Raw genomic sequence first — 20,335 nt, forward strand, 5'->3', positions numbered from 1 at the left:
CTTGAGGGCAGCCTGCTCTAAGCAGGTGAGCCATCAATCCAGCCCGCAAGGCAAGGCCACTGCTTGCTGAGTTGGTACTGGGAGGTGCTCTCTTGCCAAGACTTTTCTAAACTCGATTGTTTCCATTTCTTCCCTCTGGGAGGTCTGTGCAGACGCAGGTCAACCCAGCAATGTCTACCCAGCAAGGAGGAACTCAGGAGGGAGGGGGGAGGCAGCGCTCCTGGAGCTGAGCTTTTGTGATCATTCCTGAGCAGAGGTGGATGCGGGGAAGAGAGAGGCTGTTCTACATATCCTCCCGGTCCAATTCCTCTGAGGAAAGTCTGGAATCATCCTGCACCAACCAGAGCCAGACGTCCATGCAAAACGTTGAGATTGGCCTAGAAGAGCCAACTCCTCGAAGGGCACGGCCTTTAATGCCACGTCCTGAGACAGATGTCAGAGAACGAGCCTCAGTGCATCAGGAGAAGAAGGGTGAGAACCAAGGGGTGTGTGTATGCATATATGAAAGGGGAAGGGGAGAAGGCCCACCCAGAGGTGTCCTAGGGGCTGGTGTTGGGAAGGAGAGCCCGCTCTGAGAAAGCCGCCACAGGAAGCACCTTGAGGTGGGCCCGTGGTCTCCCCTTCCTGTTGGGGTCAGCTTTGGAGAATCCACGGGAGTGGCCATCTGGGTGACCTTTTCTCTTACTGATTCTTTAGCTCCAGCTCTGGAAGCATACTTGGCTCCATCTCAAAGGACAGAGCCATCAGCGACATCTCCAGGTCCAGCTGCAGGGCCACCTGCTCTGGCAACATTGGGCAAGTCCCCAAAGGACCTACCCGGGTCACAACTGGAAGCCCAGGGTCTCAGCCCCACATCAGGGTCTCTGGCTGGAGACCCTCTCGCCAATGCCTATCTCTTCTTGGCATATTTTATTATTTTTATTCTTTGTTTTCACTTTATCTGTTATATTTACATTTAAATAAATTTTCATTGCTTTACTTTGTGAATGCCATTTTATTTTTGTTTTTGTTTATGAGCCTTACCTGGCAGTGCTCAATGCTTCCTCCTGACTCTTCGCTCAGGGATCTTTCTTGTCAGGGCTGATGAGACCATATGGTGTGCAGGGGATCAAACCCAGTTTGACTGCATGCAAGGCCATCTCCCTGCCCACTGTGCTCTCTCTCTGGTCTCAGCAGATGTTTTTCTCTATGGATACAATGAAGTCTTCTGAAAGTGCTGTGCGAAATTCACTGAATCCACTTCTGGTGTGTTTCCTGTCCCATCTGCTACCCTCAGTTCTTACCTACCCTCTTTCTCTAGGCCCTACAACCTCCAGGCTGTGTTTCGTTCCCAGTTTCTTTACCGCGTTTCTGTATTTTCTACAATGCGAATACAATTGGTACCTTGGGGGTTCTCCCACTATTTTAAAGATGAACCGATGATTTGGGGTATGATTACTCAAGCGGGCACCAGTAATGTCTCTGTTACACTCAGCCCTGAGATTTTAGCAGCCTCTCCTTACTCATCTTTCCCAATGATTGGAGGCTTTTTCAGGGTCAGGGGAATGAGACCTATAGTTGCTGTTTTTGGCATATTGAATACACCACAGGTAGTTTGCCAGGCTCCGTTATGCAGGCGGGATACTCTCAGTAGCTTGCTGGGCTCTCCAAGAGGTATGTATATATCTTTTACTGTTTGGGGATATGAATACGCCATGAGGAGCTTGCAAAGTTCTCCCGTGCAAGCAATAGACTCTTGGTACCCTGTCAGGAGGGAGAACAAGGCTATTAGATGTTCCGGGAGCTTGGTCTTATAGTCTCTGGATGTTGGCCGTTGGAGCAGTTTGTGGGTGTGGCTGCCAAGCTACTAGAAAATGGGGGTTCTGGGTGGAGAAGGCCCAGTCCCAATTCAAGCAGGCTTGGAGATCTCAGCCCGGGTCCCACACACCTGGGTTCCTCTGCCAGTCCCTTCATGCATGAGGCTCATCCAAACGTGGAGAGGGGCCTTGAGCATGGCTGTGGTTGGGTTCTGGAGGTCTTCAACTGTCAAGGCTCTGCTTAGGGCAGGGAGGGAAAGGCAACCCATCTCCTCCGAGGGGTCCCGGTGAAGACAGCAAGGCATGAGCTGGGGGAGGGTGGGGCAAGAGACTGCGTCACAAGCTACTGGAAAACGGGAGGGGGGTCTGGTTGGAGAAGACCCAATCCCAGTCCGAGCAGGCTTGGAGAGCTCCTATAATGCAAATAATGTACAATAAAAGAAAGCTATCAAAGAATCTATCCCATTCAAAACAGAGCCCCAAAATATCAAGTACCTAGAATCAAAATAGGTGGAAACTATAAGTCAGTTCTCACTGATGTCTGCAGACAGCAAACCAATGACAATTTCAGGTACACCAGTTCCTCAGGCTGAGAACTTTGGGATCCTTTCAGAGTGATGGAGTGATGGGAAAGTAACAGAGAAGCCAACTAAGTTCAATGAACAAAAACAGTAACACGGAGCTCAGCTAACAACAAACAGCAAAATAAGCCCTCCAACAAGGACTTAATGACTCCAGCGTCAGATAGAACAGCTTTCACAAATTTTGTTTTGCTATGATATTTTCTTAATAATTCCGTTAGCCATTAAGTTGTAACAAGCATTATAAAATAAATTATTGTGCCTGCTAAGGGTACAGGTATGGTGGGTGGTTTGGAAACTGTGCACAGCGGTGGGGGGAAGATAACTCTGCTGGTAGAACTGATGTTGGAACACTGAGTGCCTACAACAACTGTATATGAAGAGCTTTGTAAACACAGTGTTTAAGTAAAGTTTAATTTTTATTTTATTATTATTATTATTTTGCTTTTTGGGTCACACCTATCGATGCACAGGAGCTATTCCTGGCTTTGCACTCAGGGAATCACTCCTGACGGTGCTCAGGGAGTCAGCCGCATGGAGTGTGAGAGTTGGACCTGGTCAGGCATGCAGGGCCAGGCTCCCGTACTGCCCGCTCTACTGTCTCTCCAGCCCTCTGGGGTCTTCTACATATTTTTTCTCTACTTGCTTTTTTAAAATTGGTTTGTTGTTGTTGTTGGATGGGTGATAGGGAGTGAACCTCTGTCAGTCCTGACACCCTGGGTTGTGTCTTCCCGCCTGTAGGCTGACAGGGTATCACACTGTCCATCTCATGGGACCGTCTGTCCGTATTGTACCTGAAGAAAAGCGGCAGTAGCTTGCAGAGAATGTGGCATGTTTATTTGAGGCTGGGGCCTCTGGGATCCTTCTTTTCTGTATTTTTCTCAGTTCGTGTTTCAAAGGCAGTGTCTGGCAGGTCAGAACTCTTAGGGGGGGGGTGGGGAAACATGTTTCGTCTTTGAAGCAGTTAAGTAACTTGTGAGTGTGTCTTTAGAAATCTCAGGAGAGGAGACCTGGAGAAAGGGCAGTGAGATGAGATGGGCAGAGGAGACTCTGGCAGCTTTCTGATCCCGAGTGGATTTTTATCTTAGTTGGGGTCATACCCAGTGATACCCCGGTGATGCTTTGGGTTAGGTGCTGCTGTAGGATTGACCTCAGAACCTCACCCATGCTAATAAGCAGGTACTCTAATTCTGAAGGGCCAGAGTTGTGATAAAAGCTGAAGTAGGCCAGACAAATTGCTCTTTTACTTTTTTTCCCCGAACATTTCTTACGCACTTAATTTTAATCTGATAGTATGGTCCCTTCTGGCATGTAATCTTGTGGACTCAGTAAAACTGCTACTACCAAGGTTTCTGTTGGGATTGCCACAATTACCAAGCCTCTGGGCATCCCATGCATCTGCGTGAGAAGTGACCTGACAGATTCACTGAGAGGCGGGGGAGGGGGTCCTCCTCTCTGTTCCCCACCAGCAGGTCGTACTGGGCCAGGTGGTATGGGACCAGTGGTCAGGTGCTCGGGCACGGTAATGCAGTGCTGGGAGCCACCAGGGTCTCAGGCTGGGCTGATGATCCCGCTGGCCATGGGCCAGTGGAGGTAGATGGATTTGTCACAGCCCAACCCTCCCAGAGGGGAGGACATGGGCTGCAAGGCTGGGCATGCAGGCTCCCAGCCTTCACCTTGCCCACACTCCACTTGGGACTCTGCAGGCTGTGGGCGGGCGAGCTAGGAGAGGGGCAGGAAGCCCACGATTGGTGTGTGGAGACTGTTAGGCTACTGGAACATAAAGGGCATGGTCATCAATATCCCAGCCAGACAGGCCAGGGGTAAGAAGCCCCTCACAGGGCCTGTGCCCCTCCCACCCAGGTCCCCAACACAGGAAACCTTCCTCCTGAAATCCCCAGCCCTCCACACCAACGGAGTCCTGCAGGGACCTCCTAAAGGGGGTTCCCCAAGCCCTGCCTGGGGTCTGGCTCAGGTCCCTGGTCTCCTGTCCCCCAGCGTATCCATGCTGTCAACGTCTGTGGCCTCATGCTGTCCCATCCACAGCGTCTTTGGGGTTATATGCTTCCATCTGCCCACGGGCCTGGCACCTACATGAACAGGCATGTATGTGGCTCTCATGCCACCTGCCACCTGCAGCCTCTTCCCTCCCCAGGGTGCCCCTACACATGGCCTTGCTTCCTCTGCCCCTCAAGACTAAGGAAAACGTCAAGATCCTCAATCTTGTCCACTGTCATGGTTCACCGCTACGGTGCTGACCCTCCACGGGGAAGGGCCCTGCATCCCTGTGTCCAAACAGGTGGGTGCAGGCAGGTCTTGTTTTGCTCTTTGGGAGGCTCCAAAGCAGTGCTCCAGGCCCCAGTCTCCTCCTGCTAATTCTGTCGCATAGGCCAAAAGTGCAGTGTGTGGACCTCCTGGTGATAGGGGTCACCAAGACGACACTAGTGGCATTTGGGGGCCTCCAGAGCCACATCTGGTGGTGCTCTGGGGCTCAGGGCTGCACCCGGAGATACTCAGGGAACTGCTGTGCTGGGGGTTGGACCTGATCAGCCCTGGGCAAGGCACTCGCCTCTACCCCGCACCACCTAGCCTGTTTCTCTCCCAGCAGTGTCTTCAGGTCCTCTCTGGTGGCTGCCTGCTGCTGCTCTAGCACTTCTATACAAGCTACTTCTATACGAGCTACGTAAGCAGACCTTGACTTCCTGCTGTGACTGTGCTGGGGCAGTTTGGGGGTTTCGTGCTTCTTCGAAGCAGCAGCATCGACTCATGTGAGGCTGGAGCTCGGCACTGAGTTAGACCCCAGCCCCGAGCCTTGATTGCTTGGTCGTGGTGAGCAGCCTTCCTCCTCCTGGCATTGCAGAACTGTGCTCCAGAATGAAGATGGTTTAGGGCCCATCGAGGCAGTGCACTCAGCTGATCCCAGCTCTGTCCGGAATCGCACGTGTCCCCGGAGCCCTGTCACGGGTAATTCCTGAGTTCAGAGCCAGGAGCAACCCCTGAGCCATGCCTGGTGAGTGGCCCAAGAAACAACAACAAACCAAAACAAAAAGGCTCGAAGAGAACCAAAGATTAATTCCTTCTGGGATTGGTCTACTGATAATCCTCTTGTCTATAAATCTAAACATAGTAAGGAATTGGGTTCCATCTTTAGGTTTTGGGGCAAAGGAGAGAGGACACTTTCCTTCTTTCTTTCCTTTCTTTCTTTCTTTTCTTTCTTTCTTTCTTTCTTTCTTTCTTTCTTTCTTTCTTTCTTTCTTCCTTCCTTCCTTCCTTTCTTTCTTTCTTTCTTTCTTTCTTCCTTTCTTTCTTCTTTTTAATTTTATTGAATCACCATGAGATTGTTACAAGCTTTCATGTTTGGGTGACAATCTCACAATGATCAAATACCCATCCCTCCATCAGTACACATTCCTCACCACCAATATCCCGGGTATACCCCGCCTTTCTCACCCTCCCCCTGCCTCTAAGGCAGACAATATTCCCCATACTCTCTCTACTTTCGGACATTATAGCTTGCAACACAGACACTGAGAGGTCATCATGTTTGGTGAGAGGACACTTTCTGATTTATTTGGGGTGGTTTTAATCCCATTTCATTCTTTTTTCTTTAAATCAGCAATTTTTATATTTATTTATTTACTTATTGCTTTTTGGGTCTCATCTGTCGATGCACAGGGGCTACTCTTGGCTCTGCACTCAGGAATTACTCCTGGCGGTGCTTAGGGAACCATATGGGATGCTGGGAATCGAACCCGGGTCGGCCACATGCAAGGCAAACGCCCTACCTGCTGTGCTATCACTCAGCCCCTAAATCAGCAATTTTGAACTTACTGAGTTTCCAAAACTCAAGATCCCTGATGACTACTGCCAACTGAAATTTTGCAGTTTTTGGTTTTCAAGACTCCCTTCTAACAACAGGAAAGACAGACGAGTCACAGCACTTAATGTTAGGAGGCAAACACAAGAAAAACCTCACCACCCTGCCGGATCCCTAGATGAGCACAACACTCACAGCACGTAACACAAAAGTCTTGCTCTCCAACCTGTGCCCTGTGCTCTCCCTTGGACATGTGTCTTTTTTTTTTTTTTTTTGCTTGCTTATGGGGTCACACCCAGCAATGCACAGGGGTTAGTCCTGGCTCATGCACTCAGGAATTTCTCCTGGCGGTGCTCAGGGGACCATATGGGATGCTGGGAATCGAACTCGGGTCGGCTGCATGCAAGGCAAACGCCCTACCCGCTATGCTATCACTCCAGCCCCTGGACACGTGTCTTGTTTGCTAGCCTCTGTGTCTCTTTGCTTACTCAGTTCAACTCTGAAGAAGCCTGTGTTCTTTCTTGAACACGTACCTGCTCTCTTCCACTCCCCTCTCATCTTTCTAAGTTTCAATAAAAACTATCTGAAGAATAAGGTCTCTAAAAGAAGACAGCAGGAGGGCCCTGGATAGGGCACTTGCCCTTCAAGTAGGTAATGCAGGCTTCATCCTGGAACCCCTTATGTTCCCTGCCAGGACTGATCCCTAACAGCAGAGCCAGGAGTAAGTCCTGAGCACCACTGAATGTGGCCCCCAAACAAAACAAAAATAATGATAAAATAATAAAAGATAAAGCACAACATCATAAAACACTTCATAGGTCACTCCCAAGCACATGGGAGGTCATGAGATGCCAGAGATGAAGCTAGGTCAGCTGTGTGCAAGGCCAACACCCTACCCAATGTACTATCACTCCAGCCCTGGAAAAGTACCTTGTAGATCAAAACTGAACTTTCTCATCATGCCATTATACTTGAAAAATGATAGACACAGAAGTCCCCCCCCACCACCACCACCATCACCACAGACATACACAGCCATCAATTCTCGTATTCTGGGTAAGAGTCCGCAGCAGGTCACACTCCTACAGAGTGCACTCACTGTTGTGCTGAGAAGGGAGAGGAGACTGAGAGCAGCTCTTGTACACGCACCCAAGGAAACTGTCCCTACTTACACAGACTCAGAAGTTGCCACACATGTGCTGATGGACTTATCCATGCTGCTTCTCTGCCTGTCAGGAGTGGCACTGCGACTGCCAGCACCAGGCCAAGAGGGAGCGTGCGCGTGCACACACCACACACACACACACACACACACACACACACACACACACACACACACACACGAAGACAAGGAAACCGGAAAGCTTCCCAGACTGAGGTCAACTCCCAGAGCACAACTCTACTAGGGAGGAGGAGCGTCAGCAAGTACCCAGATGGACAGAGGACAGAGGGCACATAACAGAGGGCAGAGGACAGAGACAATGAGAGGAGGAAGATATGCAGAATGGGAACCAGCAATGGCGACTAGCAAGCAGAGAGCAGAGAGCAGAGGGCGGAGCAGCAAAACCAGGCTGGGACAAGGGCAGTAAGTGGCTGTTAGGATTTCTTCCCCAGGCTCGGAGGTCCTGCTTTGGGACTCCTGAGACAGCCCTGCATGCACTGAAATAGAGAGCTCTTCAGTAAGAACTGAGACCCTGCAGACACCACTGCTGGTTCTAGTCCTACACACTGACCCCAAGAGCCCTGAAATGAGCTGCTTCCACTGTTCACATTCTGTCCCTCCGGCACTTCCTCCCCCTGGGGCTCAGCACCCTCCTGAGAAGGCCGCTCTGGCTTCTCCAGGGAGGGAACTTGGCCGTCTCTGCACAGCCAGCACCACCATTCAGGATTGCTCTTTACTGTGTTCATGACAAGGCTTGGCCAATACGGGACGTACAGCCCCCAGAGTAGCCTCGGGCCTCTTCTGCCTGTCCCCAAACAGTGTAGATCGGAGCAAAGCATATGTGACTGTTTGGTGTGGAAGTTCCAACTGAGAGGTCACACCAACCATTTCCCTTCTATTCCAGGGATCCCAGGGAAGACTGTTCTCCACCCGACAGGCTCCAGCTGTGCTACAGCTTCTGGCCCCGCCTGGTTCCACGCCAGGGGTGGTAACTTTCAGCTCTACCCCCGAAACTCCTAGACCTGAGGTGGGATGCACAGCAGCAAGGACGCCTCCTCTGTGTGTGTTTCTAAGCTCATGTCGCGGCTGCCCTGACGGAAAGAAGAAACTCCAAAAGTGCAGAGAGCCTCAGATGCCTCAGATGCCCAGGCTACCTGGGCTGACTGCTGGAATTGGCAGAGAAAGCAGGTGCCCTCCAAGCCCACCAGACCCCGCCCCATGAGCCCGCCCCTCTGAGAGCACAGGCCAAGCAGCAGCAGGAGAGGGTCCTGGGCTCCTGGAAAAGCCACCAGTGCCACAGAAGGGGGCCAGAGTGACACTACAGGGCACAGTAGGACTGTTGAGATGGGACACAGGAGCAGCCTGTTTAGGTTTAAATTTATATCAGGACCCCGGTCCTCTGACACATGTCAAGCTGCAGTAGCTCTTCTGCAGCCACTCCGGCAGCTCCACTGGCAGACTGCCCACGCTCTGCTTGTGCGGACAATAGCTGTCCCTGTGTCTCCTTGTTGGTGATGGACAGCTGCCATATAATCCAGCACTCCAAGACTTTCTCAAGCAAATACTGATTTCTCTCAAATCCCCAGATACACCCCATCTAGCCCTTCTTTTGGAAGAGATGGCTAGTGCCGCCTGCGCAGGGGCGTACCAAGAAAATCCTTAAGGGAAAAATTTGTACATCCAGCTGAAGGACCCCAACCACCCCCAAACACGTGCTAACACCCTGACCAATTAACTGATAAGCTCTTGAAAGGCTTGTGGTCCCACAGGACTCTGAGTCTGTCCGTAGGGAATGCCAGTGGGGAAGAGAGCTTCCCATCTGAGTGGAGAGCAGCCGCTGCGGCCGCTGGCCCAGCCCAGCCCAAGTCTCCAGCCACACAGCCTCTTCGTCATATTCCTTCCTCGGTCCACTGAATCCTGGTGCTAGAGCAAAGGCTTGAATTCCTGGAGAAGACTCATAGTGCCAGCAGGAGGGATATGGAAGAGCGGGCCTCACTTCTTACCTAGTGTGTGTTCAGAAAGTGTGAGAACTTCTGGGAATGTATCCCAGAGATGCAAAAACGTATAGTAAAGGTGACATCTGCACCTATATGTTCATTGCAGCACTGTTCACAATAGCCATAATCTGGAAATAACCCGAGTGCCAGAGAACAGATGACTGGCTAAAGAAACTTTGGTACATCTACACAATGGAATACTACGCAGCTATTAGAAAAGATGAAGTCATGAAATTTGCATATAGGTGGATCAACATGGAAAGTATCATGTTAAGTGAAATGAGTCAGAAAGAGAGGGACAGATATAGAAAGATTGCACTCATCTGTGGAATATAAAGTAACAGAATGGGAGACTAACACCCAAGAATAGTAGAGATACATACCAAGAGGAGACTCCACAGCTTGGAAACTGACCTCACATGCTAGGTGAAGAAGCAGCTCTGATAGAGAAGAGATCACCAAGCAAAGGGTGCTAGGCAGGCCCACTAGGGATGGGAGATACGGGCTGAAAATAGACTATAGACCAAACATGATGCCTACTTAATACGTCTGTAGCAAATCACAACACCCAAAAAGAGAGAGCGAGCAAATGGGAATGCCCTGCCACAGCAGTGGGGTGGGGTGAAGGGGACAGGGTGGGGGTGGTGGCAGGGATGCTGGGACCATTGGTAGTGGAATATGGGCACTGGTGGAGGGATGGGCAATCGATCATTGTATGACTGAAACGTAAGCATGAAAACCTGTAAGTCTGTAACTTTGTCTCACGGTGATTCACTAATAAAAAAAATTTTTTTTAACTTTTTAATTAAATTTTATTGAATCGCCATGTGGAGGGTTACATAGTTCTCAGGATTATGTCAATTATACAATACTCAAACACCCTTCCCTTCACCAGTGCCCCTATTCCATCACCAACCACCCCAGTATACCTCGCACCCCACCCCCCGCGTCCCCGCCCTTGTAATTGATAAGTTTCACTTGGTTTAAGCTTTATCTTGGTTACATTCTGTTTCAACACATTACTCGCTATTGTTGCTAGGGTTTCAAGCAAGTCCCATTGTTTGTTACATAACTTTTCTATTTTTTTTCCCCCTCGACCCGCACCACCGAGTTCACGCCTGTTTAGTATTCACCACGCTGCCTGACAAAGGAAAAAAAAACCGGAAAAGATGGTTATTTCCTGTCATCAGCCGGCGTGGGGCTCTGGCTTAGTTGATAGTCTGGTAGAAAGTCTGCAGTTTCTGGAATCAAAAGTAGTGTGCTTGGGGCTGGAGTGATAGCACAGCGGGTAGGGCGTTTGCCTTGCACGCGGCCGACCCGGGTTTGAATCCCAGCATCCCATATGGTCCCCCTGAGCACCGCCAGGGGTAATTCCTGAGTGCATGAGCCAGGAATGACCCCTGTGCATTGCCGGGTGTGACCCAAAAAGCAAAAAAAAAAAAAAAAAAAAAAAAAAAGTAGTGTGCTGGTATCGGCCCCGGCTCGAGATTCCACCAGCATCCCGCTGTTCCATGTACATAATACTTTATTCCCTTGTATCCCATTCCCATGCCACCAGGTCCGTGTCAACTTAATGGGCATCATACTATGGTTAATGCCACGCCGCGTTTCTTCCCGAGAAAGAAGGATATTTCTTCTCAGCTGGCGTGGGGATATGGCTTAGTTCAATCTAGAGAGATGGCTACCATTTTGGTTGCCTTCAATATTTCAACAAAAAACTTACTATTCTTGTTAGGGTTTCCCACCAAAGTCCAACCCGTTAAAAGGGAACCATTTCATATTGCTGATGATTAGATGACATTAGGTTGACATCAGTTTTGGGTTTCTGTATAAAGTCCAGGGAAAATTCTGCCTGAAATTCTATCACTACAATCTTTTACCCTTTTATGGTGCTCATAAGATGGGAAAACCTAGAGAAATACCGGGCCCCCCCCCCCCCGCACGGGCGGAAGTGGGAAAGCTCCCTTGTCCTCCTCAGTCATACTGGAGATGCGGGCGAGGCGAAGTGGGAAAGCCCACGTGGCTGCACTCTCTTTAAGTGTCCGAAGTGGGCGGAGACCGGTACTTCCCCGCCCTCGATCTCCCGCCAGCCGCGCCGCGCATTTGGGTGCATGTCTCCATTTTGTGCTCAGAGAAGTGGGGTGGAGGCTGTGCTGTGCCCAGGAGAGGTTGAGGGAGAGAGAGAGAGAGATTAAAAAAAAAAGAGAGAGAGAAACGCCGGGCCCCCGCACGGGGGGCCTGGCGGAAACTCTCAAATCACATACTGCAGGTTGCTGGTGGGCTGCTGGTGTCCAAAGCAGCTCCCTTGTCCTCCTCAGTCATACTGGAGCTGCGGGCGCGGCGAAGTGACAAAAAAAAAATTTCTTTAATTAAAAAAAAAGAGTGCGGGCACGCATTGCATGCACTCAGTGGTCATGAGCCACCTCCCCACCCCAGCTGCTGCTGACAGACACACGACTGAGGGTACAGGACCACCAGGCTGGTTGATGACCAGTATTTATTCGCATTTTATTTGCATCCTCATCTCCATTCCAGACTCACACATTGGCCCATTCCTGACTCCCTGGCGTTTGTTTAGAGCCCAACCCCCAAGGTGAGGGTAGCAATTACACATAGGTGAGGTAGGACAATCAACATATGTAAGTAGAGTCCTTCCAGGGAAGCTTCTAGGATAAACTAGCATCCTGTTAGGAGATCAGTCCAAGGGTAGAATACCATCTAAAGTGTATTACTTTCCCCGTTCCTTAGCTAGTAATCATTTAAACAGTCATCTTAAATTTGCTTCTTAATAATCGTTCTAGTCATGTGGATGGACACAGTAAGGGATATATTAAGTGTAAAGGGCGGCTCTCCTGGGGCCATCTCACTATAGACCCCAGACCACAGTGCTCAGGCCAGGTCAGTCTTCCCTAACTCCAGCAGGGTCCAGTTACTTCTTTTTCGGTCATGACAGAGTTTGTTTATGACCATGCTCTTCACCCACTGTAAGGTCTATGGTGCTTGACCTGTCCCATTTGATGCCAGGGTAGCTCACAGCTTGCCTGGGTCCATCCACATCCCTTCGTCGGGACCCTGTTTTGGGGCACTAGGAGCTAAGGGCAACTGAGGCCTACATCAGGCAAATATGACAGACGCCCAGGAGTCAGCTGACTCTCTGACAAGAGCACAGCCCCAACTGTCTTCCTGCGTCTGTACAGTGACCTGTGCAGGACAGAAGGGAGGGAGGGAGGAAAGCAGGGCTTCACTAACTTACAAACGGGTCACAGGTCTGACTAGGGGAAATGAGAGATTAACAGAGAGGGAAAGCGAGCACAAAGGAGGAGCTCAAGGCGAACAGGAGTGCTCTGGGAGCACTGCAACGGGTGCTGCTCAGTAACCTTAAGCTCCCTGCTGCAGAGGACAAAGCACTGGGCAACGTTACCTACCACCTAGACTGAACTTCCTGGGGTTTTCAGGACAGTCCCTGTTGGTTTGGGTAGGTTCTGGGTAAAGACTGAGAGAATTTTGGAGTGAACTGAGGGACGGTCCATCCACTGTGGCGGAGGCTCCGCTTCTGCTACTGCCGGGGCCCCGCCCGGCAATGCTCAGGGTTCCTCCTGCGCCCGCTGTCAACCACTCAGCCTCTCTGAGGACGAGCTGCCGGCCCCCTGGTCACGACAGTCAAGACCCTCAGTTTGGGCTCTCGAGGAAATAAAAAGTCACAAATTGTAAACAAGTTCGACCAAGAAGAGACGACGCGCTCGAGGCACTCTGATGTCAGCGGGGGCAGGCGGACCACGCTGCAGGCTCAGTTCGGGTTCCCGCGCGCTCTGTCCGGGCCGACTCGGCACAGCACCGCACGCACTCGGCACTCAGCACCCCAAAGGCCGCGCGAGGAAGCGGCCCGGCTTGACAGGCGGGAGGCGGGGCCAGGGTCCCCAGCGCCCACGCGCCCCATCTCGCGAGAAGTCGCTGCGCGGACGCGCCGGGCCCAGCGGTCTCGCGAGAGGCCCCGCGGCGGGCGCAGGCGCGGGGCCCGCGCGCCGCTGCTGCCTCGGGAGCGCAGGGGCCGGCATGGGGCCCGGGCGCGTCCGCGCAGTGTTCTTTGACCTGGACAACACGCTCATCGACACGGCCGGAGCGAGCAGGCTGGGCATGCTGGAGGTAAGCCGCGCCGCGAGCGCCCACCGGCCGGCCGTCACCGCGGCGGCCACGCACGCGTACACAGCACCCGCGCGCACACACATGTACCCAGCACCCGCGCGCACACATGCGCCCAGCACCTGCGCGTGCACATGCACCCAGCACCCGCGCGCACATACATGCACCCAGTACCCGCGCGCACACATGCGCCCAGCACACACATGCACCCAGCATCTGCGTGTGCACATGCACCTAGCACACATATGCACCCAGCACTTGCGCTCACACACATGCACCCAGCACCTGCGCGCACACACATGCACCCAGCACCCGTGCGCACACACACGCGCCCAGCACCCGCACGCACACTTGCATCCAGCACACACATGCACCCAGCACCCATGCGCACATACATGCACCCAGCACCCGCGCGCACACACACACGCCCAGCACCCGCGCGCACACTTACATCCAGCACACACATGCACCCAGCACCCGCGCGCACACACATACGCCCAGCATACGCACACATATGCACCCAGGCACATACATGCTACCAGGCACACTTGGCATGTACACAGACACGCGCACGCGTTCACCCAGGCACACACCCATGCACTCATCCTCAGTCAGACACGCACTCAGGCATTCACGCAAGGCATACACGCATGCACTGGGTCACAGCCAGACACACGCGCACGTCCCCGCTCTCCGCTCACACGCACGCCCCCATGCGCCCCAGGAGCCCATCTTTCAGGACAGTGGTGCAGGAAGGGGTGGGCAGAAGGGACTAGTGGGACGCGGGAAGGAGGGGTGTAGCTGGACAGGGCTGCCTACCCACTGCCGTGGCTCAGGCCCTTGAGAGCCCGGGATGGTCTGCGTGACAGTGCACGACATGCCTGCGCAGTTTCCCCCTTTCCGTTTCTGGGGTGCACGGGGCTGTGAGCTGATCAGCTACTGCCGTCAGCAGCCTAGGTGTGCGGGTCTGACGAGGAACTTCCGCGTGCGCCACCCCGGGTCTCCCTGCAGGGTCTGGACTCCGGGCAGGAAGGAGGGAAGGCCTACTCTGCACGGGGCCCACTCTGAGGGTTGCCCACGGCCCCCTCCCATCCTGGCCTGCAACTGCCGTGGAGCCCCTGCCCTGAGGGAGGAAACGATGAGCTGCAAGCTTGTCTCCCCATGTGACAGTCCCAGTACCCAGTCCTTTTCAAGCTTCCTTGAGTTCCGTGTTCTATCCTTGTTTGTTTGGGGGCCACACCCCGCAGAGCTCAAGGGCATACTTCCGGCTTGCTGAGGCAGCTCCCCTGTGCAGACCAGACAGGGTGCCAGGAATCTAACCCAGCTTTACCCAAAGCAGGGCACCCGCGGGCCTCTCCAGCCCTGGCTCCCTGTAAGCCCCCACATCTCTTTGCTCCACCCTCTCTCCATGCGCAGCTCCTGCCTGCTCAGCTCTTCTTACTCTTTATTTTTGGGTCAAACCCCTAATGCTCAGAGTTGCTCCTGACTCTGCACAGGGGACCGTGTGGGGTGCAGGATTGAACCTTCGGCTGTGTGCAAAGCGACACCCTCCCCTGTGCCGAACCAGCCCCTCACATGCTTGGACACGGGCAAGAGCACCCCCTCCACTTGCTCTCTCCACTAGATGTGACCTTTTTTGGAAGCCTTGTGTTTCAAAAGAAACCTGTCCCCCATCTTTCTGTGTCTTTGCCTCCGTCCCTAACTAATGTCACTCTGTCTTTGTTGCACTGGGCATGCAAGTCTGCTTTTGTGACTCTGCAGAGGCAGTTGCCCAGAGCTGGGCAATTTCTTAAATTTTATTATTTCTTAAAAACTCATTCCCCCCCCCATCTACCCACAACACATTTATTAATAAGGATATTAGAAAAAGTGGAGAGGAGAGCAAATCACTATTTAAATGATAGATTAGATTGAACCACATTCTGTAGATGGTGTTTGAATAAAGTTGAGTGACAATAACAGGATTGGTACCTGAACTTTAGTCTCTATCAGGCAATAGATAAAAGCATGGAGTAATGAAAAGCACAACTAAAGGGATGCTGGAGTCAGAATTTCAAAGAACAGTTAGGTCACACTTTGTGTAATGGTCATTTTAGATCTTCTAAGGTAAAGAGGACACAGATGGAGAATAGTTAGATGAACCAGGTTCCTGTTTATGTAATTAGTCTAAATAATAGTTGCCAAAAATTTTAAAGGTTTTATTAAAAATAAAAGTACAGGGGTTGGAACGATAGCACAGTGGGTGTGGCATTTGCCTTGCAAGTGGCGGACCTAGGTTTGATTCCCAGCGTCCCATATGGTCCCCGGAGTACCACCAGGAGTGATTCCTGTGCATCACCGGATGTGACTCAAAAGGAAAAAAAATAAAATACAGGTTTTGTTTTCATGACCAGAATAGTAGTAGGTCTATAATAGTGATATATTTAATTAACTTCTGTTCTGAGAAGAATTGTGTCAGAACAGAAGTTGGTTAAGTGGAAAAGACCAGGTGAAGGCCATTGGGCAGGGTGCTTGCCTCGCAGGAGCTAACTTCAGTTTGATCCCAAACACTATATAGATGGATCCCAGGCATGACTGGATGTGGCTCAAAACAAAGAATATGAGTTGTGTGTAGGGTTGAGAAATCAATCGTCTCTCTGGTATTCTTTGAAATGTAGATTAATATTATGATAATAGAGCGGCCTCCGACAGGAGTGGGCCGCCTGGGATGTGGCTGGTGGCTGTCGTGCCTGACACATGGGAGGACCTAGGTTCAATTCCTGACACTGCAAAAAAACAAAAAAGGAAAAGCATGCAGGTGGAATCCAGATTACAGCATTTCAGGGCATAGCTGTTAAACCAGGATCGAGTTGATGAAGTTATTTCCATTATTTAGGTGATAAAACTCTTACAATCAAAATACCACTACAAAGAGGAAGCTGAGGTCATCTGTGACAGAGTTCAAGTGAAGCTCAGCCAGGAGGGCGCACACCCCTACAGCACGTGCATCACCGACCTGCGGACCACCCACTGGGAAGAGGCGATCCTGGAGACCACAGGCGGCCCCCCCAACCGGGCGCTCGCCACCGAGTGCTACGAGCTGTGGAAGTCGACCCGCCTGCGGCACCTGGGGCTGGCGGAGGACGTCAGGGCCATGCTGGCCGAGCTGCGGCGGGAGTTCCGGCTGCTGCTGCTGACCAACGGGGACCGGCAGACGCAGCGGGAGAAGATCGCGGCGAGCGGCTGCGGGCCCTGCTTCGACGCCGTGGTCGTGGGCGGGGAGCAGGCGGAGGAGAAGCCGGCGCCGTCCATCTTCCAGCACTGCTGCGACCTCCTCGGGGTGCGGCCCGCAGACTGCGTCATGGTGGGGGACACGCTGGACACCGACATCCAGGGCGGCCTCAACGCGGGGCTGGGCGCCACCGTCTGGGTGAGCGCGGGGGCGGCCGCGCCCCCCGCGCCCCCCGCGCCCGCGCCGCACTACACCGTGGCCTCGGTGCTGGAGCTGCCCGCGCTCCTGCGCCGCCTGGGCCGCGAGCCGGGCGCGCCCTGAAGCCGCGTCCTGCCGCAGGGGCGGGCTGTGGGCCACGGGTGGGTAGGGAAAGTTCATTCAGTGGCCAGCCTCCCGTCGACTGCTGTTCATCTTGGAAAATCCACAGTACATTGATACAAGTTACTTTTAGTGTTGTCTGAAAAATTTGAGGAAATATTTGTTAATGATTTGTTTTAATAAAATTTATTTTGTTAATCATTTATCTTAAAATCATGAAAATACCAAGTAGGATAGCTTAGGTGCATAAAATACAGATTCTACGTGCTGCCTTAACATATGCATGTTATATATATATGTTCCACACATAAAACATATATGACTGATAATGAAATTAATCCTAAATGCCATACAAATCACGGCATTTCATATGAAATTGTTTTATATTTATTTAAATGTCTATACCACAGACCCGAGACATAGTCCAACAGGTAGGGAGCTCACCTTGCATGAAACCAACCCAGGCTCAACCCCCAGCACCACAGCCTGTCAGGTGTGATCCCTGAGCACCACCACATGTGGCCCCCCAAAAATAAAAAGTAAATTAAAAATGCTTATAACAGAGGCTGGAGAGAAAATATAGGAACTAAGACATTTGCCTCGCACGTGACAAATCCTCAGCCCTGCATATGGTCACCAAGAAATGCCAGCATCACTTAAAAGCACAAAAACAGGAATAGCCCCTGACCACCGCCAGGTATAACCCCAAAAACTAAAAACATAAATTGTGTACACCATATTGGCCTTTTTGTTTGCCTGTGAATCTAGTCCTTTCTCTGCTTGACCTGCTTGAAGGGCCTACAGTTTTCTCATTGTCATGTTGCACTTGTGTGACAGTTCAGCTATAAAAGTAAGCATGTAGTGTTGCTTTCTCATGTCCCTGCTTTTTGGTGGTATTCACTATCTTTCTCTAGGCACACAAGGCCAAGGGACCCCCGTGTCTGCTGAAACAGGCCCCTCCTAAGCCTGTCAGCTTCCTTGTTGCTGGCCAGGCACCCCCTCCCAGCCTCGTCTTTGCTGACTGGGTAGCTTCATCCAGGTGAAAAAAATCAATAGGAAAATTGGGTTTCATTGTAGAACATTTCCTGAGTGCCACTCTAATACCTGAGGTCTTAGCATCTGCCTTTATTCTCCCAAAATTTGAAAGTTTAGGGGAAACATACTTGTTTCACAGATGTCAAGTCCAGGTCATGGTTTATTCCAACCTTACAAATGGATGACTATTTCAAGACCTCTTGCAACTAGAAAATATTCTCTAAACCATCACGTCTCAATTAGGAACCATGAGAACACCCGCAGGATATCCCAAGGGTCCCAAATGGGTCAGGCCCATGGCCAGGCTGGGGGACCATAGGAAGGAAGGGTCAGAAGAGGCTTCAGTGGAAAGTGCTGTGCTAGACCATTAGATGGACTGTCTCAAGGTCTTCCCAGTCAAATCTGGCTAACTCAGCAAAAACTAATGATTAAGGCGGTTAACTTTTGTATTACCAGTGTAAAGTGTTACATTGTAGTTGGAATCTAGCTATGACTTCTTTACCTTATGATTATGGTTTTCAGATTCTAAATTGTGCCTATCTGAAAGCCTTTCTCTTTTTTTCTTCTTTTTGTTCACCCAGTGATGCTCAGGGTTTCTTCTGGCTCTGCACTCAGGAATTACTCCTGGCAGTGTTCAGTGTTCTGTTCTGGAATGCTGGGGATCGAACTGCATGCAAGGCAAAAACACTCTACTGGTTGTACTATCTTTCCAGCCCCTGCTAAAATTCTTTTACAGATTTCACATCTTCCAATATTATTATTGCCTATTTTCCTGGTTGTGTGTGTGTGTGTGTGCGTGTGTGTTCCTAAGTTCCTTCATAGGTTTGGTTGTGTTTGAGATAGAAACATTAGATAATTTCCTTCTATCACTTTTATGTGGGAACCATTTTTTCCTAGCACTGTCCAGTATTGCTCGAGGCCCACCTACTCAGTGAGTGCCCTAGAGCCCCTACCGTATGCTGCTCGTTTGAGGTGTAATGAAAATCCTGCCCGGGGCAACCCTGTTACTCAGGCTGAGAGATTGCCCTCAGTGTCTAGAATACTACCTTGCTTGCATGAGGTAGTGAGTTCAGTCTCTGATGCCAGCACGTGTGTTATGCACAAACCTGGCAACTCACCTCTTGGTGTCCTCATGCCACACGTGATTCCCAGATGCTCCTCAGCCAGGTGTGTGCAAGCTGAAGGGTACTGTCCCATCAAGTTCTGCCACTGCAGCAGCCATGTGAGCCCCATCAAAGTGGCAGTCATGGGAGAAGGCAGTTTCCGGAGAGCCTCTGTGCCTGATGAGCCTCAAGGAGAGATCAGTGTCAGTGACCAAAGGTGTGGACTGTGCGTTCCATCCCCATCCTCATTATCATCATTCCGTTGATTGTCAAATTTCTCGAGCAGTCTCAGGCATCGTTTCCATTCGTCCTAGCCCTGAGATTTTAGCAGCCTCTCTTTACTCGTCCTTCCCAACGGTGCTGCGTTAGAGGCTCGTTCAGGGTCAGGGGAATGAGACCCATCATTGTTACTGGTTTTGGCATATGAATATGCCATGGGGAGTTTGCCAGGCTCTCCCATGTGGGCAAGAAACTCGGTAGCTTGCCAGGTTCTCTGAGAGGGAGAAGTAGGCTATAAGATGTCTTCCAGGAGCTTGGTTTTATAGTCTCTGGATGTTGGCCATTGATGGGATTACATGGCGCCGGGGGCAATTTTTGTGTGTGACAGCCTAGCTACTGGGAGATGGGAAATCTGGGCGGAAGAGGCCCAGTCCTGATCTGAGCAGCCTTGGAGGTCTCAGTCCCGGGTCCCACACACCTGGGTTCCTCTGCCGGTTCCTTCATGCGTGAGGTTCGTCTGAACATGTGGAGAGAAGCCTTGAGCATGGCTGTGGCTGGGTTCCAGAGGTCTTCGGCTGTAGGGGCTCTGCTCAGGGCAGGGAGGAAAACTCAGTCCACCCCCTCTGAGGGGCCCCGGTGAAGACAGCCAGGCGCAGGGGCGAGAGACTCTGCATTCCGTCCCCAGCACCATTAAATAAACATATTTCCTTAAGAATTATCAGTGTCCAAAAACACCCCCCTTGCAAGCATGAGGACACGAGTTCAATCAGCAGGCCATCCACAAGTACTAAACAGGCCCCGTCTCGCGACTGCCTGGGGCCACAGCAGGGTGTGTGCAAGCATGTGTGGGAGCAATGCCACAGCAAGCACTGGCCAACACAGACTGCACGAGAGCTGCAGGACGGTGCCCTGTACCCGGGTGCGAGTGAGCACGTGCACAGGCCTGGCAGAGTGTA

General features: G+C 51.5%; 1 protein-coding gene across 1 annotated transcript; it reads left to right on the top strand.

Moving 5' to 3' along the window:
- Nucleotides 1–13,322: 13,322 nt before the first annotated feature.
- On the top strand, nt 13,323–17,225 carry NANP (N-acetylneuraminic acid phosphatase). The gene is made up of 2 exons (XM_012934357.2): nt 13,323–13,496; nt 16,369–17,225. Exons 1-2 carry the CDS (start codon nt 13,407–13,409, stop codon nt 17,023–17,025), a joined length of 747 nt encoding a protein of 248 aa, XP_012789811.2. The 5' UTR covers nt 13,323–13,406; the 3' UTR covers nt 17,026–17,225.
- Nucleotides 17,226–20,335: the final 3,110 nt, after the last annotated feature.

Source organism: Sorex araneus, chromosome 3, assembly GCF_027595985.1.
Source record: "Sorex araneus isolate mSorAra2 chromosome 3, mSorAra2.pri, whole genome shotgun sequence".
Lineage (NCBI taxonomy): Eukaryota > Metazoa > Chordata > Mammalia > Eulipotyphla > Soricidae > Sorex > Sorex araneus.

Excerpts from the sequence above, each read along its gene's own strand:
- NANP (XM_012934357.2), top strand. The coding sequence starts at position 13,407 with ATGGGGCCCGGGCGCGTCCGCGCAGTGTTCTTTGACCTGGACAACACG. Across the intron at positions 13,497-16,368 it reads GCAGGCTGGGCATGCTGGAG|GTGATAAAACTCTTACAATC; the intron begins GTAAGCCGCGCC and ends TCCATTATTTAG.